Consider the following 27,980-nt stretch of genomic DNA (forward strand, 5'->3'; position numbering starts at 1 on the left):
CACCTCAGCATAAAACAGCTCTGACGAAGACATGGCACTTATATGGCACTGCTCATGGTTCCCACCCCAAGCTGGGGTCTACCAGTGCTTAACCATCTCCAAGCCAGTAGTGGCCCCGCTATAACCAGCTCATCTCTGGTTTTGTAATGCGTGTGAAGAACCATGCTTGAACTAACTAAATCAGCAGCTGGGAGAGTCCACACTACAATCGAAAGCTGACAGTACGCATCACTCAATTGTAACTATTCCGCTCAAGATCATAGGAGAACACATCTACACCTACTGCTGAGTTCAAAAAAACAAGACTTCTTTCATGTGGCTGTTACCTCTGCCAAGGAGGGCATGTCCCCTGTTTCTAATCAAACAGATGCAGACAGCCCAGTCAATAGTACAAAGGCAAACAAAAAGTACATTTCATCAAGGAAGATTTTGCTCAGGAGGGAGCAATCAGGCAACAACCACAGGGCCTGGCCCCAGCCAGCTTCCTCCTCATGAAAGAAGTGTCAGTTACATGCTGGCAGGGCATGCGGACTAAATGGGTGTCTCCTTTTAACCTTTCCCTCCTACATCACAGCCTGCTTGGGCTGTGGAACTGACTGAAAACAAACACAGCTAGACCCTTTTCTGGTCAGTTAAGGGCTTATGTACCTTACATATTCCTTCCCACTGCTGTGGAAGTCGAGGAAAGAAATCTCATACGCAGCGCCGCATGAATAAAACAGAGAAGTTCTGGTTTTAAGTACAGGGGTGTGTGATGAGTCACACCGTCCTTCAGACACAGCATGCACAATCGTACATTTTTTCCAATCAATAAATGCAATACATTTAAGCACCTTGACTACACCTTGACTTCAATAACATGGGAGGGAGAGGAAGAACAACAGCAACACTTTAGCAAAACCAAAGTATTTTATTTCTGTCAACTTAGTATTTCATTTTTAAAAAGTCCCACAAAACCACTTTAGAAAACTGCACCCCTGGAGAATGTTTCCCATTTGTTACTATGGCTACTCAAAATACAAAAAAACATTTGAAAGTTGTTTTAACCCAAAACTCTTGAAGTTAACCGCGTAAAGTTTAACCTCTGCTGTAACTGAACACCACTCACAAGCGACAAGAAGTTGTAGGTACTTTCCAAATTGTTAGTAACGTTAGATGAAATATCACGCAACAGTGCAGCACTGCAAAGTGTCTCAATGGATTGCATCTGAGAATGAGGACGGTGCTTGTAAATAAAAGCCTATAAATAAACCATTGTCAGCAAAATAAGTAAATAGTTACATTAAGTCAGCACTTGTATTAAATAATATTTAGTAGACTAATATGTCGTATGAAAATAACTCTTTAGAAAGGCTAGGGTAGATATATTTACTGAATACTTTTGTACTAAGGCATTCATACTATGAATGGAACTGTTCATAGCACGCAACTTTTCTTTGGTACAATGCAGATAAAATGAATCAAAGTTGGCCACACATACATGAAGCAAGTGTGCATCAAGGCAGACACATACTAGAAAGTCCATAGACAATGACAGTAATGGTCGCACCATGTGCATGCCACTCAAACTTAAGAACTCTCACGTAGCCTGCAGCAACCAAGAGAGATTGTCCAATTCCCTTAGTAAGAAACTGCAACTCCTTGACCTCCAAAACCATACTGTGCATCACAGCTTCCCCAAAAGAAATTATCATTCTTCCATCATTGGCATTATGTAAAGCTGGAACTGAAAAACAAAAGCAAGCATATAAATTGTAACATATTCTGAAGAAATAAAACTAAGCCAGAGAAAACATCTGGAAATCTCCTGAACTTGGGAGTTCATCACAATAGTACAGGTTACAACTTCTGTTACCAATAATTCCCCTTTTCCAGAAAAAAAAAAAAAAAAAAGAAGTCTAGCAATAGGAATTCAGTGGCATTATTTGAAATGCAATAGAATTTGTCAAAAACCAGAAGCAAGCTTCTAGCATACATCCCAAAACTTCACAGCTGTCTTGTTGATATTTGTGCAAGTACGTGCACCCACAAAGCTTCTGCAGGTTTTCATCCTCCAGGAGTTATGCATAACTTGTGTACAAAAGATCTGCTTTTAAGTGCCACAGGAGATTTGCCAACAAAATTGTGTCCACAGTAAAACTGTAACCTATCAGGAACGGAAAATAATAAACTGACAACATCTGTTGTTTACATTATTTAATTTAATGCCTATAAAGGAAGCAGATGAGCACGTCATTCTGGAGACTACTGCTGAACGCATCTCTAAAATTTCAGAATTTATTCAAGCTTTTATTTTGGGGTGAAGAGGGAAGGAACATCAAGTGAAACATGCATCAGGTCATACTCTGTAGACAGTGCGATTTTAGAGCCAATTTTATTCATCAATCCTCAAAGAAGTCAGTAACAGGAAGACAAATCTAGTGTTATGGGACAGCAGCAGACAGGTTGCTTCACAAAGCCAATGCAACCTACACTCAAAATCTGAATGCTGCTGCAGTCAATACTATTTTTGGGATTCCCTGGTTGAATTTCTCTCCCTCTCTAACTTCTCCCTCTTGCTCTGTTTGTGAACATTCACAACTTCTTCATTTCTGATGTCAAAACACAGCAGTTCAAGTCGAAAACCTTGATCCCTTCATGGGGTGGAGGGGGGAGAGAAAAAGAATGCTCGTAGAATATACAATTACTCTAAATGTTAACTTCAGAGCCAGAGATCCAAGCATGACAGAATTTCAAGCACAAAACAGAACAGGAACACATTTGCATCTTCTTTAAAAGATGACTAGAATTTGTGTTACAGAAGTGAAAGAATTTTCTATTGCTATCTCTGATGACTAACAAAAGCACTTACTTTTTGCGGTCCTTGTCTCTCTTCAAGCTAACAGGAGTAGAGACCGTTGGCTTTGTTTGGAGTAATTCAGCATTAGCTTTCTTCATGTTAAATAGAGCTATTTCTTCCTCTAGAGCTTTTCGCTTCTTCTCTAATTTCTGTTTCTCTTCTTGATGCATTAGCATAAGATGTTCAAACTTAGCCTGTATCTGTTGAGAGCACAGAAAATGCATTTCCAACTAGTAACACAAGGTGGTGATATCACAATACAAAAACACTGCAATTAAACAGTAAAAACCACCTCAGGTGATGTTAAAACTACAAAAAAATTGCAGTTCTTTCCCAAGAAATCAGCAATCCAGAAGAATATATCAGATTTATATTGTATTTTTCTCATGGATGCTAGGCTACCACACACAAAGTGAGGGTGGAAATGACGGAAGGCACTACATGAGTATTAGATCTACTGCAGGATGTACCTTTCTTAGATCAAAAACAAGGATTCCTTTAGAGAGGAAACAAAAATATTAGATGAGAATGTGTCGAGCAGAATCCACCAGGCAAGAAACCATGCATACTTTTGTTATATAGGGTATGTATTTTAATATGTTTATTAATTACATGTATGTATTAATACGTATATACGCAATTAATTGGGGAGTTACTTGCTACCTGTCAGAAGTTAGCTGCTTCTCTGCAACAAAAAATCTTTTTTTTTTCTTTTTTTTTTAATGTATTAATGGATTCTACCCTTAGGATGTATTTGATCTGTTTAAACGCACTTGTGTAATTGTGCATGGTAACCAAGGAGTACTGTGTGCCTCCATTCCTCACCTCCCACTTACCCCTGCTTCAGTATCCTTCTGACCAGCTGGATCAAGATGCTCGTGTGGCTGAAAACTATAACCCTACCAAAATACCCTTGGATTTCAACTATGTCATTTCTCTGATCCAACCAATGACGTTAAACATTTAGAATCTTCAGACTCAAGTAAACTAAAGTGCTTGCTGAGGTACAAAGCTTGTGCCCCTGAATTATGTCAATAATAGAATCACAGAATCCTTAGAGTTGGAAGGACCTTTAAAGGTCATCTGTTCTAACTCCCCTGCAATGAACAGGGACATGTACAGCTCTATCAGGTTGCCTAGGGCCTGATCCAGCTTTGCCTTGAAGTCTCCAGGGATGGGGCATCCACCACCTCTCTGGGCAACCTGTTCCTGAATACAGAAGTGGCACAACTCAATCTGAGTGCAGCTATACTGGCACAGAAGTCAGACAGATTTATTTCCATCTTGCACAGAGAAAGAACAAAAATAATACTACAAATGTATCAGCATGCCTACCCTATACAATAGAGCTGTCATGCTTTATAGATGTGTGTGTATGGATGTATAGTATTCATCATTTATTTCATTACTACAGTTAATCTGATGCATTGCAATAAAAATAATTCAGGGTAGAAAACGTAAGGTGCTAAAGCAATTGTACCACTCCACACATTGTAAGTACAAGTTTCCTCTAAATGAAGGACACAAAAGCCATCTCGAGTACAACAGAAACTCCTGTTTTTCTTTTATTTCCATATACGCATACACACTTCTAGGAGTGTATATGGAAATGAGCAGCATGAGAGTTTATGACAAATGTTCTTTGCAAGTGACTGCATTATTGTTTTCTCACATCAGGAACTGGGAAAATTAATATCCATAATTCAATTGCAATATGCAGAGCTCACAGAAACTGCACGGTATAAAGCACAGAAGGAAAAACATCAAAAGGTATCACAGAATGTGTAAAACTTGTTTGTGTTCAAAATAGGCACAGCTAAGTATTATTCCAATTGGACAGCCTCATACTGAGAAGGATTGAACCTGATAACTCTCCACCACTAGCACAGGAAACTATACAGGTTTAGAAAATATAGTATATTAAGTCTCCTTCATACTTAAAATGTGCATCTGAACATACTCTATGAACCAACTATTATTGTAATATAAAGACTGAGCTCCTTCTTCAATCCGCAAGTGAGAAGAACTCAAGGGACATGGCAGGAAGGGATCTCAGACAACAATACTTTCCTGTTTAAAATCTCACCACAAAACTCAATTCTACTGTAATGGACAAAAAATAATAACTGTAACTGCACGATTCTTTAGTGACTAGGCCATGGTTAACTGTCATAAATTGCTGTAATGTGACTTCTAGAGGCCCCAACAGACAGACTACTCTTCCAGCAACCTATGCCTGAAAAGCACCTGCTGTGCCGATATGACAAACACATGACCATTATATTCATCACCATATTCCTTCCTACTGTGGTCCCAGCTATCAACTAAACCCTGGACACCATAACCTCTCTCATTCCATAAAAGTTTGCCATTTATTCCTGAGAGTCTAATCAATCTGCTAAGCTAATCTTTGTAGTCAATCGGCTTTTGATTTCAATCATTACTGCCACCTATTAGAAAATTACAAATATCAACAAGTTGTGATTTTGCTAAGAACTGTTCCACACCTCAGCACACAAACTCAAGACAGACCAGCATGCTTACCCGTTGCTCTGCTTCTTTCAATACTGCTTCTTTCTCCTTCACTCTCTGCACAAATTTCTGCCTCATCTCCTCCTCTCTTCGTTGCAGCTCAAGGTAGAACTCGCGCCTCTTTGTCTCATAGGCTTCCTGTAGACTGAAGTCCAAAAACATAAGCAGGTCTCCAGTACACTGTTCGATTCAATGTGGAAAACTAACAATCTGGAACATTATTTAAACAAATCAAACACATCTGAAATATTAAGTATCACAGTAATAGTTCAGAGACTTCAGTAGAAACAGGTTTCTGAGCTTTCTTAGTTTTTACTTAAGTAAACAACCTTGCAAGAACAAAAAATATCAAAGCTAACAGTACTTTACTTTTTAAAGTAAATGAAGCACTTGAGAAATCTCACATTCTAAAACACTGGAGTTGTAACTTTCAAGTAAAAATTATTCACATTGGAAGCAGAAGTTAGTTATTAATCAAGACAGTGAAATTGCAAGAAAAATCCCCCCAAAACTTCCACATTGTGAAACCTCAGCCTTAGCACAGGACGTTACAAACACAATGCATCTGGACACACCACCACTCATGTTATTTACTCATCTAGCTGCATGTCAGACATTTTCTCCAGAAGGATACTGTGAGAAACAACACTGAAAGCTTTGTGGAAATCCAGAACGATGACGTGAACCAGTTCCCCTTGGTCAACTGAGTGGGTAAGCTGATCATAAAAGGACATTACGTTTGTTAAACAGGACTTTACCCTGTAAGCCCATGTTGGCTGCAATCCGTGACTGTGTTGTCTTCCAGGTGTTTGTCAATAGCTCTCACAGTAATACTCTCCATAATTTTGCCAGGCACTGAAGTGAGACAGACAGGTCTGTAGTTACCAGGGTCTTCCTTCTTGCCCCTCTTGAAAACTGGAATAATGTTAGCCAGTTTCCAGTCAACTGGGATCTCTGCAGATTCCCCAGGCCGTTATAAAATAATTGAGACAGATCCCATGATGACATCCATGAGCACTTCCAGTGCCTTTCCTTCCACTTTTTCCAAACTTACTCTAATAGACATTCCAATATGCAAGCCAATTTTCTTTCCATTGAAAAACAGGTACTCAAAATTGAGAAATTTCCTTTGTATGCAAGCTTATCATAGCACATTAAAATATGCCGATAATTCACACAAATGCTATCACACAGTTGATACTTTCAGGGTATATACCACCACTTCCTACTAGCAAAATTCTGCTTGGGAAAAAAGGAATATAGCCTGTGTAGGCATGTACCTCCAATCCCAAAGAGCACAGTAACTTCAGAAAGCATACCTGTTTAGTGCTACGAATTCTTCCAACAAAACATTTACAACTTCTCTAAATCACATGATGCCACAAAAGCAAACATGGAGGATCAGAGCTGCGATTATGATTATAACAAAACCTGAAGGATCTCTCCAGTATCTTGCAGGAGAAAAGGACACGCAGAAACATCAGAACAACTCCCTCTTTATTCTGGGGCTCTTCTTGTACACTATTCAACACCTCCTGAAAAATGACTGGTCAGCCTTTCAGATATCACCAGTTACTATTACTTTTCTAGTTGTCTTTCACATCCTTCACTCTGATGAAAAATACATATATATATTTCTTACATTAAAAACATATATAAAATACTCAAAATTGCTTTATATTATTTATTTAAAAGTAAATGCATTATACACACACTTTTGTACTGAGTTGGAAGTCTCACCCTTCGTTTTTAACAATTTTTATGGAAAGGGTTCTTAAATGGAAAGACTTACGAAACAGGATGTCTAAAAACTCATTTAGAGCAACAGGAAGCTGAAATCTCTTTCTTCTGTATTTAAATTTAAGATGACTGAACAGTTTCCCAATCCTAAAGTTACTTACTTGTTACTTACTTTTATTCAAAATATAACCTAAAGACACGGAATAATCATCTTGAAATTGTACATGCAGACCTAAGGGCAACAAGGCTTGTGAGGGGCTTGGAGAATATGCCCTATGAGGAAAGGCTGAGGGAACTGGGGCAGTTTAGTCTGGGGAAAATGAGTCTGAGAGAGATCTTATTGCTCTCTTCCAATATCTGAAAGGTACTCACAGTGAGAGCGGAGATGGTCTCTTCTCACTGCTGACAGGTGACAGGATGAGGGGAAATGGCCTCAAGTTGCACCAGGGTAAGTTCAGGTTGGATATCAGGAAAAACTTCTTTACAGAAAGAGTAGTTCAGCACTGGGATAGGTTCCCCAGGGAGGTGGTTGAGTCACCATCCCTGGATGTGTTTAAGAACCATTTGGATGCGGTGCTCAGGGACATGATTTAGCAGAGGGTTGTTAAGTTAGGGTAGTATGGTCAGGCTGTGGTAGGTCTCAATAATCTTTAAGGTCTTTTCCAACCTGAGTGATTCTACGATTCTATCACAAAGTCAAAAAGCTCTTTTCCTATCCAACAATATTTGAGTGATACTTTGCAACCAAATAGGTTCAGCAGAACAACATTTTGCTTTGATTTGGTTATTTATTTATTTATTAAATCAATGTAGGTCCTAACACTGTATCTACCACTTGAAATATGGACACGGTTTTCATACAGGTATATTAATTCACACTACATATAAGTTCAGAAAGCACATGCAATAACAGTAAAGCAATAACGAAAACAGGTTATTCAAGTACCAGCAGCCTCACTGTGTGTCAGTTCTACAGCAGTCTGCCTTTGCGTGTAATACAGCAAAAAAGCTAAAGCAAAAACTCAACTACACTAACATGCTGCAGTTGCATCTTCATTTAAGTATGTGGACATCTTCAGACTCAGCCTAAGCTAGTTTATCAAATAAAATCAGTAAAGGAGAAGTCTTGATATGAGTAATAGATTAACCTTGCAGACACTGGGTTTACCTCGTAATCAAATTACATGTTTAAAAAACACGACAAATAATTTAAAAAAATCTCTCATTCTTCTTGGTGGGACCTCAATAATTTTATACCTTGTGCTCTGTGAAGAAAGCATATGCTTTACTAACCCGTTACACGGCTCCTAACAGCACTATCACCTACCTTTCAACAGGAGAAAAGCTGTCACGTATAGTTTTCTTATTTGCATAAGGCTTAGAACATGGAATTCCAGAAATAAAGATGCAAATCAGGCACATTCTGTTCATAAACTAAGACTCTAATTGAAGTGAAATTCATTGCTTGGTGGAACACAACTGTTGTGTGTTTCATGGACATCGGATAAGAAAGACATTCAAGCTGTTCTATAGTTTGTTCATTTAAAATTTAATACAATTTTCAAGTTTGAAAAATACTCCTGGAACTTTCCATATAACATTCCAATATCAGTGAAAGTGTATCATAAAAAAGAAAGTTAACTAATAGCAGGTATCAATAGCAGAGTCCCTTGACTCAGTGGACTACCTATGTTGATATGAAGCAACATTTAGGATTTGGCAGATCTAAATAATTACCATTTTTCCCAACAAAGGCTTGAAAATACATGTATTTTGGCTGGAGTTCAGTCTTCCCATACAGAGGTTAAAATTATTTAGCTCAAATGCAAAGATCAACACTTGGTCAGATGGACTCCAATTCCAAGTGACTTTTTGAGGAAGTCTAATGGTCTTTTAGATATGTTGTCTTCCTTCCTTAGAAAAGACAATTTTAATCATATCAACGTTCCTCTACATGGGAACTTCTTATTGAATCCTTCCCGTTCTCTCTTCATCCTCAAAACAGACTGAAAATAAACATGTTTTTGTTCTAGAACTGCAAGGTCTGAATATGCCAGTTTTAGGGAGGAATAAGAGATGGTTCTTCACATACTGAGAAACTGAGACATTTAAGATGAAGAAACTGTACCTCTGAACACAGAAAAACAACTACACTAGAGAATAATTAACACCAGAGAATCAGAACATGAAAGCAAACAGCCCAAATGTCAACCTTTTTTCAACAGACTCTTGCCTATCAGTTTTCTTCTTTCACAACAAGAACGCTCCCTGAGGCAACAACACAGTTTGTATCCAAAAAGTAGACTAACAAAATGCCCGAATTCAATAATATAATAGTCCTCTCCTCCCTTGCAAACATCTAAGCTTACCAAACACGTATATATTTTGACACTTGTTTGGCCGGAAGCAGTCTTGATATCTAGATCACTGTTTCTTACTATTCCAAAATTCTCTGTTCTGCGCATTTTGGCAATCATCTCTTGCTGAGAATGATCCGAATCTAGGAGGTTCACAACTTTTCAATCTAAGATTTCCTAATGGAAGTAACTAGACCCTCAAAATGGCAGGAGTAGACAATCCACACACACAAACACACAAAAAAAAAGGTCTTCAGCAATCCCATAAAATTAAAATTTGATAATGTTTTGGGTTGTTTTTTTTTCTTTCCACGTGGAAGAGTGGAAGCCTTTATGGATGTCCACCTGTAACCTATCTCAGAAGGTACCTGAAAATCCAAGAATTACTGATGTTGCTTTGCGCAAGCATACAATTTCGAATGAATAAACTACTACTGTACTTTTAAATCCAAAAGAATTGTACAAGAACTCCACAAGTGGCTTTTGTGCATCATGCCAAAAGACAGGGCATGTTACCTCCTCAAGTGTCAATGTTTAAATGCTATGAACATCAGCACTGTAAGATTTTCTACATTTCTCACAAAACAATCCAACTCAGATTATCAAATTCAGCATGTAGGCAGCTACATCACAGGCATAAAATGTGACTTTTCAATACAAATTTAGACATGAAATTCTAACATTCAGTCACATACTGCTATTTGTATTATTTGTAGACTAAAACTAAAGCTCTTACAGTTCCTGAGTATGTAACTGTAAACATACACTGTAAACATCAAAGGACAAATAGGATCATAATTCAGTAATGCACTTCTACTTAGAATAAAAGGATAGCCCCTATTCTGACAGAACCGTAAATCTGCAAGTCAGAAAAACAAGAACCATTGAGCTTCAATGGTTGCTTTCAATGCAAAGTGACATTTTTTATCACATGCTGAAAATAGCACACTTCATGGTTTCATCAGTAGCTTTGTAAAGCACCTTATGGATGAGGTTACTAATTATGTCACACACAGATCTGCTATATTCTCTTCCCTTTTTATGGTATCATGAAATGTCTCTCACGAATGACCAAATGCCTTCCCTTTCAGACCTCAGCATCTTCCACCATGCCACATGACTAAGATACAAGCACACATCCTACATCTGGTCCCACTTGTTTCTTCCTTTCTCTGTAGACCTGGGAAAAAGTTTACGTTGCTGGATCTGCATGCAATACCTATTCTTATCCTTCCAAATAATTACATTTCCAACAGATGTGATTTGCCAGAACTAATTCTTAAAGAGTACTGTCATGCCCCAACACTCTTAATAAGCTGACATTTAGTGGCCCATGCATAAAAATTACACACCAGAGGGAAGTAATCTTTTCTGTAACTTCACTAAATCAACTTCTAACATGTAAAATACTATGACATTCTGATGTCAAGGCAGACTTCGTTGTTAATGAAGTGTCAATTGTTTAGGGGTTCTGCAAAGACAACTCTTGTATTTGTGGAAAAAAATACATAGTTCTGTGGACATTTTTTTTTTTTTTAATTTAAGAATTCTTAGTTTGAAATGGCTGTACATTGTGAAATTCAAATTCAGGAAAGCAAAAGGTACTGCAGTCATTATCCCCATGAACAAATCTATACACTTTCTTTTCACAAAGAAAATAAGGTATCAGCTGTTAGTGTGTGTTCTCAAACCCAATGAAAAGTCTATGGTCAATTACAGTGGGCTTTAAATTTCATTCACCTTTGGTCTCTATGTATGGAAAGAAATTATTCCTTCCTTTTTAAGTCAAGAGAAATGTCATGGTGATTCATGGTCAGCTCAAGGTCTAAATGAACTGCTGCCTTAAGCATGCCTTGACATTAAGATTTCACCAAGAAGTGCCCATGTCCAGCATCTTCCTTGACTACATTCTTCTTATTTAATAATCACTTTGAATAATATATAAATCAGACCTAGTGAAAGTGAAAGAAATGTTGCTCCATCAACACTCTACGAGTTAGAGTAACAGCAACTGCTTTAGAACTTCTGCACAAAGTAAAGGTGAAAGCAAAGAATTTAAGCTGCTAAAAACAATCTGAAGGAAAGCTATTTTTATCAGAACATTTAAATAGGTTCCGGATCTCTATGTGAAACAAGTTAAAAATCCAATTGGTTCAAAGTATTAGAAACTGTTTTTAATGCAAATCCATACTTTGTTTTTATGCCTGGTTTAAGTTGGTATTTTCCAAAGTGACTATGCAGTAACAGCACTTTGCTAAAATGTGAAGACTTTGAAGATTCCCGAAACATCAGTTTCTCCCCATCAGGATAATAACAATTTACACAGCTCTACATATAAAATGACCAAAGGAAGTTGGAAGAAAGAGAGGAAGGAACTGGAAATAACAGATTAAACAAACTGGATATAGAAATTAGAAATATTTCCTACAGAAAACAGCTTTACTACATGGAACAGCTGAGTGATTCTAATCCTTTGCTTTATTCTCCTCTGGAACAACCTGCAATAATAACTTCTTATGGTATAATAAGAGATATCTTGACCCAAAAAGGCTATATGTCTGTTATTACAGCAGCTAATGTAGGAAGTCAACAGCGTAAACAATGATTTTGTAAAAGTTTTTGCTATAGCTCCTCCTGAACTTTAAGGGTAGCCAAACCATTGCTCAGAATCAGACAATATTAGAGAAAATGTAAAACAGATTATTTCTGTAAGGATAACATTCCAAAAGGCATTCGGTATACATACCTGTGAAAAATGGATATACTCCACAATGAAAATTAAAATTCTCAAGTTTTTTATAAAACAGATGTATTTCAGAAATAGAGCTTGTATGCCTGTAAAAGCAATGCTCACATAAACCCATATACTGCTCCATGAAGATAAATGAATGAACAGGTATGTACTTACGCTGATTTAGAAAAAAACAGTAATACATAAACATTCTCTCTCTCTCATAAGAACTGTTCTAACTATGAACCTCATTCGGTATTGTGTTGATACAGTCAAATATGAAATGAATGAAAGTGGAAAGCCAGTGCTGTACAGTAAGACTCTTACCTTACTGGCTTGTTCTCAGGGTCAATGTCTCTGAAGCCCATCTCCTGCAGTCTGCGGCGCCTGTACAGCTCATAATGGCATGCGTGAGTCTGCTCTATTAAATCTTCCATATTTGTGCAAATAAGCATCTCACGGAGCTTCACAAAGTCACAGTGGTTCTCATTTTCCACTAATCAGTTCAAAGAGGGATCATTATACACAAGTACAGAAATTGTCAAAATATATTTTAAATAGCATTGAGATCCTTCTATTTTGTTTACTAACTACACTTCCAGGAAAAGGGATCTGTATTTATTATACCTCCTGCACTTTCTTGTGATTTCTAACATACACATTGAAGCACTAACCGTATGTACCACTGAACATGTTCCAGTATGTCCTGATTTCACATTTGAATTGAACAACTAATAATTTATCTTTTTCTCTTGTGACAATCAGGAAATTTTACAATCTGGTAGTCCTACAGGCACTGCCATAATATCAACCAACTCTAATATTGCATACAGCATCTCATGGCTTGATTCCAGGAAAGCATCAGTGTTGGAACTACCAGTTACTGCAGACTTCAAATATGAATTTCTAAATTCTCTAAGCTGCTTATACAAATTACAATCAATATGACAGTAGTGTCTAATAACAGCTCATATGAATATCAGTGAATCTTACAATTAAAAAAGACCATAAAATATGCAGGTCACTCCGAAAGTAATGACTTATTTATTTCCATGGAAATGACAACAGATACAAGGAGCACAATAACACTATTTGATAGAACCCATTCTCAGCTACAAAACATTCTTTTTCAACATAGTCACCACCAGTAGCTGTGCATTTTCACCAGCTATAAACAAGACCCTACGTGCCACGCTTGTAAAAATCTACATCAGCAGAGGTAACCCGCTGCTTCACAGCTGCTGTAATGGCAGTTGCTAAGAAAATGTTGCCCATGCAGTCCATGCTTTGTTAGTGTGAACCGGTGGAAGTCAGAAAGTGCTATATCTGGACTATATGGAGGGTGTGGTTATCTTTTGCACAAGAAGTTCAAGCCTTAAGCTTAGCCAGCAATTGCAACATAGCCATCAGCTGATGGTTTGCCCAGGTTCCAGGAAATCCAGAAGGAACACCCCTTTCCTATCGAAAAGACACGGCACATCCCATTACCCACTGTGGGCTGTGTCTTGAACTTTCTCTTTGATAGGGAATTCACATCTTGTCGCTCTACGGACTGTTGTTTTGACTCTGGCTCATAGCAGTGACACCACATCTCACAACAAGTAATGATGTGACCCAGGAAACTGTCACCTTAAGCCCGGTACTGGGTCAGTAGGTCCTGACAAACTTGTATACAGTGTTCTTTCTGTTTCTGTGTGAGCATTCGTGGGATCCACCTGGCGCAAACTTTGTGATATTCCAACACTGCCACCATCATCTGTAACTCACTGAAGCTGATATTCAGCCCCGTACACATTTCCCTGGTCATAGTCTACCAATTTACATGGATGAGCTAATCGAAACACTCTGCAATTTGTGGAGAATTGCTGTTCATGGCCATTTGGAACATGACTTGTCTTTCACGTTGCTGCCGCTATTGCTGAAATGCAGCATTCGCCACCTCACTGCTCACATCCACTGTTTGGTATCCATCAGTGTTCAGCAAGTGTTGATGAATGTCATTTTTTCTGTACGGAGGAATTCAATGACAGACCTTTGCCTCATACGTATTTCCATGTCAGATGCCATTGTTTCAGACTGTCCCTCTGCTGCCATGTATCACATGGCAATAAAATGTAAATGAATACTGGTAGGAAGGTTCAACCTCTACTGCCATCTCACCAACATCTGCCTCTTACATTGTGAGCCAACATAATAAAATACGAAGCTTTACTTTCAGAATGACCTGCATATTTTTATGGTCTTTTTTAATTATAAGATTCACTGATATCCATAGGAACTGTTATTAGCCACTATAGTTATACACTGAGAATTCATTTACCTTGTACAGTGCCCCAAGGGTACTGACGAGCTTTCACCATTTTGTTTCCAATTTTCACCTCTTCTGTACTTCCCACTACAGCAAAAGGTAAATGCCCCTGCAAGAGTCACACCAACACAGCCTTATCTCTCAGAATTCTTACGTAAGAACTGAAAAGCAAGCACTCCAAAAAATAAACAAAGGGTAAAAAATCTACCACACAAGGAGCGAATACAGACAGAATGCTCAAAACACCCAAGTCTAGCCTCACAGGCTTAGTTTAAGCTGACAGGGTAGATCTGAAAGCACAACAGTGAAAAAGCTTGGAGTCCACCTGACTTTGTCATTCCTAAAGAAAATGCGTCTTGATATGGAAGGAAAGAAACGAAAAAGAAAAAAAAAAAAAAAAGGAAAAAGCAAACAGAAAACAGTACTGCAGACATAAAAAACAGAAAAAACTGGAGAAATGAGTCACTTGATTACCTTCTCTAATGCATGTAAGGTAACGTTCACTATGGAAAAGAGCAAATCTGTTCATCTATGTTAGTGGATATGTATTAAACATCCAGAAACAACGAAAAGTATTTAGGAGTGAGATCCCCTCTCCAGAGTCAGAAAAGAAAGAGCCTCCTAAAACAAGCAGCATCAACAGCAAAGGGACAGAGAAACCTGGGGGGTTAAGGGAGCCCAAAAGCATGAGAGCCATTTTAAGAAAGAGAAAATAAATAACTAACTTGCAAAAAATACAAACCCATAATCCTCAACACTGTCACAGAAGAACAGGCATGAATTAATGATACAGCGATGTGTTAATACTGAAATATTGACATTACTGCCATTTACTTACATTCATGACAGCATTAATTTGAGAAACGGCTTCATCATCAGTTGGAAACTGGTATATCCGCACACCATTGCTAACTAATTCACTAATGAGTTTCCTCTTGAATTGCTGCAGTTCTGTTTTAGAAATGCTGTCTGCTTTGCCTATAAGTGGTATAATGTTCACCTATTAATGACAAATTACATGAAATCTGTAAGACATCAATTTGAGACAACAACATTAACAAATTTGATTGGTCATAAGCTCTTCAAAACTACCCTTGCAGTCTAAACTTTACCATCAGTATCTGATTATTTTCAACAATAACCAAAAAAACTTCACAAATCATTAAAATATATTCACTGCCACTATTTGCAAACAGCAACGCTTTATTTAATATAATTCCTCATAACTAACTCTGAGAAAAGAATTAGAAAGGAGACCTCATACAGCTTATCACTCAAAGGAACAGCAATGCCTACTTCTTTACCAAAATGTCATGAAGTATTTATACCTCTATTTAAAAAACGGAATTTTTGGTTTATGGCACTGGGGGACACGTCAGGTATTAAAGGTTGGGAAGTTAAATGCACGAAGAAAAGGCTGCCAACACCTCAGCTTCCCTTCAGGTACAACAAGGTCCTCTTCATCTCATTACTGTCACCCATAGCTCTTACTGCATTAGCACATCAATGAGTTTGACATGTACCTGCTGAAGGCAGAAGAATGTCTACGACTGAAGAATCTCACCTCCAAGGTGTTGCAGTAGTTACTCAGAACTCTAAATTCAATCCTAATGCTGTAAGTTGACCCATCTGCTAAAATAGTTATGACAGTAACTCTTAAGAGTAATTCGGCATCTACGACCTTCCTACCACTCCCTTCAGAACAGGATACAAAGAATTAACCTCTAAAATTCTGGTGTATCGCTACAATTCTTCCAGATCTCTGAGAATTTGAGAGTTCTGAATGGTTCCTTGATTATAGACACAAGAAAAGGAAGAAAAGTACACACAAACTCCCCATTCTGTATTGTTTCAACTATTCTGCCTGAATGGATTTTCCACAGCATGAACTTTCAAGACTCTATTCAGTAATTTTTCTGAGACTGCAGAGACAGCAAAAGACTTCAAGAAAACACTGACCTGTGTCAGGAGGGCAGGAAAAAGTAATAGCAAGCATTAAGTCAAATAAACAACCTCCCTGGAAAGATAACTTAGCTATGCTAACAAGTGCTTGCGAAGCAGATGTATGTAACACGTAGCACATCAGTATTTCAGAAATATTTCAGGGAAGTGAATTTTGTACAGTGCCCTTAATTCTAAATAAAACAAATGGTGTTACAATTTCAGAAGAATAAATCTCTCAAAATCGGTATCATTAAAACAAACTATTTTATTTCTTAAACTAGAGTTTCTTACCCTCACTCACTTTATCTTCCTGCCTCTCGGGCTCCTCCCTCCCCAGTTTCCTCATACCAACACTAAAGTATGACTTCTCAGATTAACTGGTGATATTCCTTAACAGTGCAGCATATGCAGCCTAAGCATATATGTGGTTAAATCAAAATGCTACATCTATTATTCTGATGACTGATTGTATAAACAATAAGACACAGCTAGTAAAAATCTAAAGCTTCAGCTAAATTAGCTGAGGTACACTGATCCAGATTTTCCACTACACAGCTTTAAAAATGGATGGAAGAGAGTCCTCAGACTTTAATTAACCTTCACTCTGCCTTCTCAACATAAAAGGTTTTCAGGCCCTTCTAACTAGGAAAGATTGGTAATGAATAGCAGGGAAACATTGCTGTGGAGACAAGTAACAAAACAAAAGCAAGATCACTGCAAACTGAGTCTAGTTATCAATACTGATGTTAAATCATATCTGTCATTAAAATTTTAAAACAGTACTACTGTGAGTTTAGATAAGCAACAGAAATAGTCTTTTTAATCTGTTAAGCAAGACTTATTTCTGCTAGCAGCTCCTAAGGTTTACTTGACAACTATTATCTCAGTACTTTCATCCAAGAGCAACACTAATTGAAAGCACGCACTGAAATGTACTAACAGGAGACGAGCTATATTGAGCTGGACCACATCCAGATGTGCTTCAAGACCCAGTGCTTCCATCTATGCCTGCTGCTCGCTTGTGCACCAGCTGACTCCTTTCAGCCTATTCCCCAGTCACAACTCCCACTGCACAAAGCTGAATTCTGCTAGAAAGCCACAGGCCGCTAACACAGAATCACTTCAACCCCACATAAAAAGTCAACATCTGAAACTGAAGTAGCAGTCTTCACCTTCTCCACTCGCATACAGCAGCTCCTTTGCAGGCAGAACTAAAATCTACACAGCTCTACAAAGAGACAGATTACTTTTCAGCTTGATCAGTTTCCTAACCAGGCAAAAATCTTTAGTTTTCAGTTTAAATCGGTCCCCTCATCCAGGAAACTGACTGAGGAAAACACTTAAGCATGCACAATGTGAAGGAGCAGCTCTGTTAAGTGACTGTTTCTCTCTGTTCTTCCCATTTGTGAATAAATAAGCGATGAACTGTAAATTTTTTGTTGAACTAAGTGGTTCTGAAGTTAAAAAACAAACAAACAAAATACAACCTCCTAAAACCAAACACACAGATTTGGAACAAAGAGTTGGTAGCAGACTTATAAGCTGCAAGATGAGCCAGAAAACAGAACAAATCCTAAGAGCTGTTTCAAAGTCTTACCTTGCTGTCTAGACTTTTCATGGTTAACAAATCTAGAGTCTTTAGGGAATGGCCTGTAGGTGAAATGATGTAGAGGCACACATGGATGCGAGTATCATGGTAGTTAAATATGGAACGTTTAATTTTCAGTTCTTCTTGGAGGTAGGCTTCAAATTGTGCATCTATGTAATCCACTATTGGCTGATAGCTGTAAGAAATAAAATAAAATTCAACAACCAGACATTAGCTACTCCCAAGCAAGCTAAGAAAGAAATTAGTCTTGTACTGCTGCGTGCATTTTCATTTTAAAATGAACAGGATGCTCATGTAGCTGCATAATACAGCAAGAAATTAAATGTACTGATCCTAATTTCTGAGGGACTACTCCAAAAATAACTGTGCACCTAAAACAGATAAAATACTCTCTAGCTACTATCAGAGGAAAAAAAAAAAAAAGCTATGTAAATTTACTTTTGCTTATTAGTGATCTTCTCGAGATGTTTTATAAACTTTGGCCGTGACACTGTGCAACCACAGAACACTTAGATTCAAGAAAGACACATGGAACTTCTAGATACAAGAAAGAACATGCAATTACCAGTACCAAGAAATAGGACTTCCAGTATCCTCTGAAGATGAAGTACTGTACATGATAGAGCTCTTAAACAATAAACAAAAATTGGAAAGGAGGAATGTAAGAGAAGAATGAAAATCTGATTTGCAACATCAGTACAGTTTAAGTAAACTTCATCCTACTTAAAACACAATTATAACCTGCTTTCAAAAAGAGAGTTTGGCCATTTGTCTAAGCAGCAGGACCTCACAGTTTTGCTGCCACAAAAATTTACTAGACCAAATCAAATGCAAACAAAATTCAAAAGCAGTAGTTGTATCCAAAATTAATAAAGGGTTAAAAGGCAGCTTCTTACAATATAATATATCAGCACCTCTAGTATCTGTATTAATATCTACATACATCACGCTCATCCAAGTCTCTAGCACTAGCTGTTTTCCCATGATATCACAGGACAGTGATATCATGACAATCGCAACGTGATTCTCTAACCTTCAATTAACGATCACAATTTAGGCACCCATGCAGCACAGTGGACTAATAGAATTCATTATAATGAAAGAGAAAAACTGCTGAGATACAGTTCAATATTTTAAAATCTTCAGTTCATAACAGCAGAGACAAAACCGGCACTGCACCTCTGTATCTTTTGATTAAGCTGACCAACTTAAAAACAAAGGACTTCAAGAATCCATATGATGTTCTTTCCAGTTCGAAGTCTTTAATACAATTCAATATTAAAAAACAAACAGACAACAACAACAAAAAAAACAACAGCAACCTACAGATCTACTCTATAATGTAGCATACATCATAACCTTCTTGGTTGTTTAAATAGTCTCCTGTGGAACTTACCCTGCTCAAAAGAAACTCTAGTCACTACTGTACTTTTTATTTACACTTATTTATAAAAGATTTTATTATAAAGGGAGCAGATTTCAGCTGATTTCTCCAACAGTTTCCCAGACAAGAAGGAAAACACTACCCGCTTTGGTACACAGAGAAAACAGTTAACCAAATATTTAGAATATATGTAAGAAAAATATTTACTACAAAGCCCAAGGAAGAATCAAACTGGAACTGAAGACCAAGACTTCTGCATACATTAGCAACAAGGCAACACTTACCTATCTTCTTTGTTTATCTGGTCACCAAATCCCACAGTACTCACAACGGTTAGTTTCAAACGAACATTGCTTTCATGGAGTTCGTATCTCTGAGCTTTAAGTCTTACATTTGGATGAAAATGAGTTGACATGGATTCATCAAAACTGGTGTTAAATAGACAGTTTATTAAGGTAGATTTCCCAGATCCAGTTTCCCCTAAAGTTAAACAGAAGGTATGGGGGAGAAATTTTGCACATGAAATAAAATACCTGCCAAGCACAGCAAATGTTATCAGAACAATGTGACAAATCCACCAAAAAATATTAAATAATTTCTCCGAACAATTGCTGCATTCCATTTTTTTTAATACAAGGAGCACTAAATACCTTCTGTCAAATTTTTATTGCATAAACAGGAGACAGTTAATACTTACCTATAATGAGTAATAAGCAGAACTGCAGACAAATTTACCATTGGATTCAAAAGCTAAGTAACTTGCTGTGAAACCACACAAGGTTTGACACAATTTTTATAAAGAAGCATTTATTTGGTAAGCACAGAAATATGTCTGTATTATCACCTTGAATTTTAGGACTTCTTGATCTAAAACTCTGTTGCAGTAAAAACTGTGTAGCCCCATTCACTCAAAAGAATCCAAGAAGCTACCCACAAATCAGTAAGTGCATGACACCCACTTGGAACACTTTTTGTCTTTCTGTTCTTTATAAAAATGCTAAATATAAATCCAAATGATTGATACAAATGAGCAAAGTTGGGGAAAGCGTGGAATTACAGTTCATGCTTAACATTAAAAAGTCACTTCCTAAGGAGAGGTGTAGCTTACAACCCAACGGCACTTACCGATACAAAGAATGTTGAAGCAGAAGCCTTGCTTGATGGATTTGTTAACCAGCTGATCAGGTAAAGTATCAAAACCAACATGGCCAGACAAGGATAAGGATCGAAGGCCATCATTCTTCTATTAAAAGAAAAAAAAAAGAAAGAAGTACGTTATCAAAGCGAGTTGCAAAGCAATTAGCAATGGCAAGAAAGGAACCCTGTTGGTAAGCCAGAATTCATTCCTTTCGATTTACAAGGAACTCAGTAAAGCAACAGTCCAGGAGAAAAAAGAATCTCTCAGCTCAGCTTTACTCTATAACTTGAGAAAATAGAAAATATTCAGACTTACTCTACGTGGCTATTTGCAGTGTCAAAGTAAAGACCTTTTTCTTTGGGGGAAGGGGGTGCAGAAATGAAATGATATGGACAAGTCCAACTAAAAACCACACGAAGAATATCAAATCACAGTTGATTCGCTCTAAGAATTGAAGAAAAGACTATTAAAAACAACTTATGGGACAGATTTCAAAACAGGGACCATAATCACAGGAAGGTATATATTAGCAATCAGAATACATTCTGAGTAGCTGGAATTGTATTATGTTATTTTACGTAAGTAACTATTTCATTACCTACCCATCAGAACTCTAGACAATATATATTATTAGAAACGTCTAGAGGAGCATATTGTGTTTCAAATATCCAGAATCCTGCATCACAACACCAAGGCAATGAGCATACAAAAAACAATGCATAAGATTATCAGTTCATACAATTGTGTTTCAAAACATGCCGTATCAAAAGTGTTAAGAGCAACAGGTCCTTGTTATTCTGCCTCTTCTGTTTGTAATCCACTTGCCCTTACTGGCTCCTGAGAATGTGTATCTAGCCAACTGTAGAAACATCTTCATTTAATAATTCTAAGCACACAGGAGCGCCACCTTTTATAGCTGGTACGCACAGCAAGTATCCAACTGCTTGCAGCTGAAAGGATGCAGACATGGCTTACAGCAGATGGTTCCCTTCCTCCGGCTTTGCTCAGGATTTCTTGTGTGGGACTACAGACTGCGCTCGCTCACAGTTTAGATCAGTGTAGTCAGGTATCTCTAATTAGACGAATTCAACGAGGAGAAACCACTGCCCTGGGCAGCCCATGCCCATCGCCCTCTGGTGCAGCCCCTTTCCCTAACCCCCAGCTGCCCCTCCCCTGACAGCTCCATGCCGTTCCCTCGGGCCTTGTCGTGGTCACACAGAGCAGAGCTCAGCGCTGCCCCTCCGCTCCCTGTGAGGAGCTGCAGCCGCCATGAGGCCTCCCCTCAGCTCCTCTGCTCTGAGCTGAGCACGCTGAGGGGCCTCAGCCGCTCCTTATGCACCTTGCCCTACAGACCCTTCACCACCTCTGCAGGGTTTTTTGACTAAAGTCCAGTTTCATTTCTATGGCCAAACCAACAAAAGCCACAAACTTCTTGGCCACTCTCAGAAGTCACTAGAAACAATTACTTCATCACCCACAAGGCACTACAACAGAATAAAATCTGCTTAGCAAGAGTGAGAAACTTCCTATTACAGTTGTACCCGCAGCACATGGGAAAGCAGCACGAGCCCTCACAGCCTGCAACTCCGGAACTTCCAATTTCGAAAGGAAGAAAGTGATTAATCACAGCCAAGCAATTCAGCACGAAAGTGTATTGTTTTCTGGGAACAGAACTAACAAACAATCTTTCCTTCTACTGTTATATCGGTTGTTTATCACAAAAGTAGATAAAATTTCTGTTAAACAGAGGACAATGGAACAATAAACGTGCAAAACAAGGCGCCTTCTCTGTGCTTAGCTTAGAAAACTATGGCCGTGTTTACAGCTCAACAATATGGCTGTACCGCTCTTCTAAAATTGGTCATTTCTTTGTGTGTCTGAGTTTCTCCCAGAAAATCTCTACTTACGGATATGTGTTTCAGTCAGGAAAGAGATACGTCTGCAACCAACATGTATGCAGTTGTCAAGGCAATCATCTGAAGTTTGCTACATTAAAACAGCGTATTTCATCTTTCTTCAGTACACAGAAGTTAATTTAATGATATCACACAGTTACAAGTGAAAATAAAAAGTGTTTTTCTGGAAATGTAAATATACAGAAGTCCACTGCAAATCCTGTGTTATTTCACACAACAACTTGACACCAGAAACACCCTGGTAAGCTGTAAATGCGTAATAAAGGAAAAGGCTACAAGCACTAGAACGTGAATCGTATTTCCCCCACATGTAATTTAGAACCTTCATCGCAAGGTCACTCTTCTCAGTTCTTTCTGCCAGAGATAATGACTCGGTAAGCCAACAAGCTAACCACCAACCACCGCCTCCGCCCCACACCTCACGCCTCACCAGCTCTACATGATGTGACAGCGAGAACATGCATGGCCACAGAGTACCTAACAGCAGGAATTTCAAGCACAAAGGGTTTTCGTTCTATCAGTCATAAGAACAGGTTTTAATGTCTTGCCCTACTGTTCTCATTTTAAAGAGAAGACTGACAGACTGAAGGATGGTCAGAACAAGGTAACTCAGGGTCTGGAAGACTTTTGGTATTGCACACATGAAAATAATTACATTAATAGTTGAGTCTGATGAAAAGCTGGAAACTTTAGGGTCTATTTCTAAGTCTGTGTACTGTTTCAGGGATTTAAACAGCTACTAAGCTGTTCAGATAGCTGTCCTAAAACTCAACTGACTCTTCAGGAACCAGTTTCACCAATCACATTGCAGGAAAAGCTCTTAACTGTTAAACTTTCAAGAAATACGGTGTAATTCAATTTCAGCTGAAGTCTCAGCCATGCTGATTTAGAAGAAGATATCCTTGCATGGTTGTACTTCTGCTTCCCACATGACAAACATCACAACATTGAGACCTGCTGTCCCGATCTGGAGATTTACAACCATCCATGCTCTTCTAATAAGTAACTCTGTAAACCTGTTAAGTCTGACAAACATGGGAACGTTCATATAAAGAGTAATAAGCTACATTTTCCCTTCCAAAATTTTCCAAGCACATCATGACTAGTCAACCTTAGTGGTCTTTTCCAACCTTAATATTCTATGTGTTTCCTCCCGTGTGCCAGCACCCCATGCAGCCTCACTGCATTACTATGTAATCTAATATCAGAGACATTAAATTCACAAGCCTGGTTATGAAATATCTGCACTCTTACTACTTTTCTAAGAAAGAATAAGTCATCTGGTTGAAAAATAAGTTGCTTCTGTATCACCTGTTTAGGAAAGCGGTGACAACTAAAACATTACCAAATGTAAATCATGCAAAAGCAGTTAAGTTGCTGTACTAGTTAGTCCTTTTGAATTGGCTTTGGCTGGCTGGAGCAGCTAAATCGTGTTTGAAGACAGCTCACCACCCAACTTTATTCAGTGAAGTACTCAAAGCCTGCAGTCTGAACGCTACTAGGGCCAAAAAACTCCCATAAATTCTTCCTGCTTCTCATTTCTTTCTTAGAATTAATAGTCTCATCAAAATAGCAAACAATTTAGGCAGGTTGCAGTGGCTCAAATCACATCTTGCTCCTCCCTTCCAATTTGTTTTTTACAAGATTGGTAGTGTAACATTCATAGAACCAGCAAAATCAGTATCCCGAGTATACTGGTTTATGGAAAGTGGTCTAGCCCATTAGAAGCAGTGTGCAAATAAAAATTATCATCTGAGACAAAAGTAGCATTTAAAAATTTTTCTTTCGGAAACAAACAAAGTTCTATTTTAACCCTGCCACGTTTTTCAGACTAAAATTGCACAACTCTGGGCCATTCCACATCAAAGGCTGCATCTTGGACTTACACAGGTGTCCCAGATAAGCCTCCTGCAGAACCAGACTTGCAGTCCAAGTAAACCATTACCTCAGCAGTCTGCTGTCCTGCAGGCTCTGCAAACGCAACTCGTTCAGAGTCCCAAGTCTCTCACGACAGCAAACAGCTGTGGGTATTCATTAAACGAGAAAATTAATTTTAATTCCCCAATACCAAGTGACACTGTGCTGCTACAATCAATTACCTCCCTGATGCCATTAAATGTAATCCAATAAATATTAACGTTGCTAGTGCCTCAAAACAGGCATTCTGTTTTTCTACTCTGAAAATTATTTTCTGTTTTTGGGTGGTCAAAATGTAAAATGAAGATGCAGCCACGCATACCGCTGGTGAATCTCTATTCAGATACATGCATGAGAGTGAGACAGAGAGGGTGGGATGAGCAGAGGGAACAGAAAGGGAATCTTGGTGAAGCAACACAGAAGAGAGGGAACAGCTAATACAGGGGAGTGAGGTAGGAAAACAAACATATGAAGAAAAATCCATTAGGTTGCAGAGTAAGAAAAGAAATATGCTAAGAATTACACTGAATTAATACATCAGCCTACTCTGTAAAATAAAAAGGAGTCAAATATGAAGCAAAATGTGCCAAAAAACACTGCATAGGAAATTACTGGCCAAAGGATGATTCGAAGAAAATCATTTGAGAAACATTACAAAGAGTGAACAAGTGATTTATTCACTATGACAGAAACAGCAGCCGGCTTTTAGGGACTGATCCAAAGTATCTCGAGCCCAGGATTCTTCTCACAGCTCTTGCAAATGACCTTTTACACAGCATTCTGGCAGTCTGATGTACCTACAATTTCTCTTTTCTAGTCCACTTCAACACACAAGGCAGCTGACTGCCTTAAACCACCGAGCGCCACAAAACTTCTTTGATATACATATGGGCAGAGCAAGCAGCACGGTGCTGTCAGCTGAGGACATGCAGCTCGCTGTGCTGCTGCTGCAGAGAACTGCTGGATTCTAAGTGAGGATAGTTAGCAGCAGAGAAGCAAAAAAGCAGGAACACCTTGCTCATTTTCCAGTTGTGAGGAGGTGATTTCACAGGCACTTGCAAATGTCACGAAGGCCTCTCTTTCGCAGCAGGTTTGAGTAACCTGAGAACGTGGCGTGCTTTGTACCTGCACCTCCTGCACTGCAGGTAAGACGGAAAACAAAGAAAGGAGCTGAAATCTGCTGCAGCACACTGAGATATCTGTGATAAGAGAAAATAATCGGCACTGACGCAGTGACCGCTCTGCCTCAGTAGACATGCCCTGGGCTGGCTGGGGGCCACCGGGGCACTGTGTTTCCTGGACAGCAGCAGTCCATGGCCCTCCTTGTCCACACCAGGAGCAAGGCCCTGGGTGCGAGCGGCAGCAGCTGGCAGCGGGTGTCTGACTGCAACGTGGGTTGCTTTCTTCTTCTCCCCTTTAATTAGTCAATGCTGAGCATTGTGCGCTGCTGTACAGCGACAGCGGCTGCCAGAACTTTCCCAGAAGTCAGAATTTCAAAACTTGGAAGCACTGAATGCGTGCATCCCAGACTGTGTGCAGCCCGATTGTGTGGTAAGGTCAGACTGCACTCTGAGTGGTTTTGCATTCCTTCTGTGAAAGGACTGAGAACAAAACCCCCCCCCACAACACGCTCAGAGACACTTCAATGATCGCACAGCATGTGCCAAGCTAGGAAATCTTATTTGATGTCGCTTTGTTACTTGAAAACCCAGGGCTAAAGCACTGTTCCCTGTGACAGATCTATCTCATCCTTCCGCTTTTAGCTCTCTCCTCTGTGAAGCCTTCCACCTCCATGCTCCTCTCTTCACAGACCTAGCGGGCCCTCCAGTCCCACTCTCAGTCACTGCTGCTGCTTTACTGTCTTCACACTCTTCATGCAACCTCGATCAGCATAAAACATTTTGTAGTGCTTCTTAAACTGCAGCTCTTAGGTTTGTCCCCTTTCCACATCTTACTGGGCTCTCACCAACCGGCCCAAAGGAGAGTTACTCCAGCTGCAGCGAGGAGGTATCGGTCTCTTTCCTCACGTGACAAGTGACAGGATGCAAGGAATCTTGTCCCAGGGACGGTTTAGATTGAATATCAGTGACAATTTCTTCATGGAGAGGATGGTCAAGCACTGAAATAAGCCATTCAGGGAAGAAGTGGGGTCCTCGTTCCTGAGGTATTTAAGAGGTGCGTTGATGCAGCACTAAGGAACAAGGCTTAGTGGTGGGACTCGTGCTGTTAGGTGATGGTTGGACCTGGTGATCTCAGAGATCTCTGCCAGCCTCCGTGACTTTATGAAAGGAGACTCCCAGAGTACAGTGGCTGTCCTCCATTCATAGACTCATAGAATCATTAAGGTTGGAAAAGACTGCTAAGATCACCATGTCCAATCATTAGCCCACCCCCACCATGCCCAGTAAACGTGTCCCTCAGTGACACATCGCCACATTACCTCAACACTTCCATGGACAGGGCTTCCCCCGCCTCCCTGGGCAGCCTGTGCCACTGCCTCATCATGTTTTCAGAGAAGAAACGTTTCCTAACATCCAACCTGAATCTCTCCTGGCACAACTTGGGGCCATTCCCTCATGTCCTAATGCTGTTACTTGGGAGAAGGCGCCGAGCCCCACCTCACCACAGCCTTCTTTCAGGTCACTGAGGGGAGTGATAAGGTCTCCCCTGAGCCTCCTCCAGACTGAACGATCCCAGCTCCCTCAGCCCTTCTCCCAGGGCAGCCTCCCACACAGCCACACTGCGTAACACCACCGTGGGACAAAGCCTGGAGCCACCCAACCAGGTGCTTCACCTACCGGCATAAAATGCAGCTTGCTGGCTATGCAGCCTGGGTGGAGGAATTTTCCCTCAACAAACAAACAGACAACGTCCTCTCACTCTGCCTTACACGTGTGCTTTGCATTGCTAAGGTGTGAAGCACAGCACAGGACTCCATTTCACACTCGTATTCAGAACTCCAGCTCTGATGGGTACTGTGCCCCCAAAGCCTAAGGGAGCCCACCGCTTTGCCCTCATACACACAGCAGCACTTCCCTGATATCCAGGATGCAGCGTATTTCTAGAAACTCCCAGCGCCCGCTGAGACCTTCCACAACATCTGTAACCCCCTGGCAGCTTCGGCTGCCCAACTACGAGGACTCCAGTCGGTTTCGTACCGTACCGTACGGTACCGTTCCTCCCCGGGAGGCCGCTGCCCGGGACCTGCACCCCGCGCTGTCCCGTCCCCCCTCCCCTCACAGCGGGCAGGCGCTGGCAGCCCCCTCTGCTCCCCGCGGCGGGACTTACCGGCTGCCCCGCGCCGGCCATAGCCCTGGGAGGGACGGAGAGCGGCGAGACGAGACGGAGCGCCGCGACAGAACCCTCCCATCCGCCTCAGCCCCAGCGGGGACCGGGAGGAGCCGTTCGGCGGAGGGGCGGGCGCGGGGGCAGCGCGCACCCAGCGAGCGGCGGGGAAGGCGGGAGGACGCGGAGCCGCCCCGCTGAGCCGCCCCGGCCCCTCCCGGCCGGAGGAGGGCGCGCCGGCGCCGCGGCTCTGAGCGCGGCCGCGCACCGCCCGGAGGAG

General features: G+C 39.9%; 1 protein-coding gene across 5 annotated transcripts; it reads right to left on the reverse strand.

Annotated features, from left to right (window-relative positions):
- Positions 1-890: 890 nt before the first annotated feature.
- On the reverse strand, positions 891-27,811 carry SEPTIN14 (septin 14). Of its 5 annotated transcripts, none has more exons than XM_040662523.2 (11): positions 27,704-27,811; positions 20,898-21,026; positions 20,570-20,687; positions 19,729-19,924; positions 18,049-18,235; positions 15,346-15,507; positions 14,520-14,616; positions 12,527-12,695; positions 5,384-5,516; positions 2,852-3,039; positions 2,184-2,633 (listed from the first exon to the last, which is right to left on the reverse strand). In XM_040662523.2, exons 4-11 carry the CDS (start codon positions 19,857-19,859, stop codon positions 2,504-2,506), a joined length of 1,197 nt encoding a protein of 398 aa, XP_040518457.1. In that variant the 5' UTR covers positions 19,860-19,924; positions 20,570-20,687; positions 20,898-21,026; positions 27,704-27,811; the 3' UTR covers positions 2,184-2,503. The 5 variants fall into 5 exon arrangements, with proteins under 5 accessions (XP_015133401.1, XP_040518457.1, XP_040518458.1 ...); XM_040662524.2 differs by lacking the exon at positions 20,898-21,026 and adding an exon at positions 24,444-24,519; XM_015277915.4 differs by lacking the exons at positions 2,184-2,633; positions 20,898-21,026 and adding an exon at positions 891-1,726.
- Positions 27,812-27,980: the final 169 nt, after the last annotated feature.

The sequence above is a fragment of the Gallus gallus genome, chromosome 1 (genome assembly GCF_016699485.2).
Source record: "Gallus gallus isolate bGalGal1 chromosome 1, bGalGal1.mat.broiler.GRCg7b, whole genome shotgun sequence".
In the NCBI taxonomy this organism is placed as follows: Eukaryota; Metazoa; Chordata; class Aves; order Galliformes; family Phasianidae; genus Gallus; species Gallus gallus.

Excerpts from the sequence above, each read along its gene's own strand:
- SEPTIN14 (XM_040662522.2), bottom strand. The coding sequence starts at position 27,724 with ATGGCCGGCGCGGGGCAGCCG. Across the intron at positions 20,688-27,703 it reads TGGCCGGCGCGGGGCAGCCG|AAGAATGATGGCCTTCGATC; the intron begins GTAAGTCCCGCC and ends TTCTTTTAATAG. Across the intron at positions 18,236-19,728 it reads CAGATAAACAAAGAAGATAG|CTATCAGCCAATAGTGGATT; the intron begins GTAAGTGTTGCC and ends TATTTCTTACAG.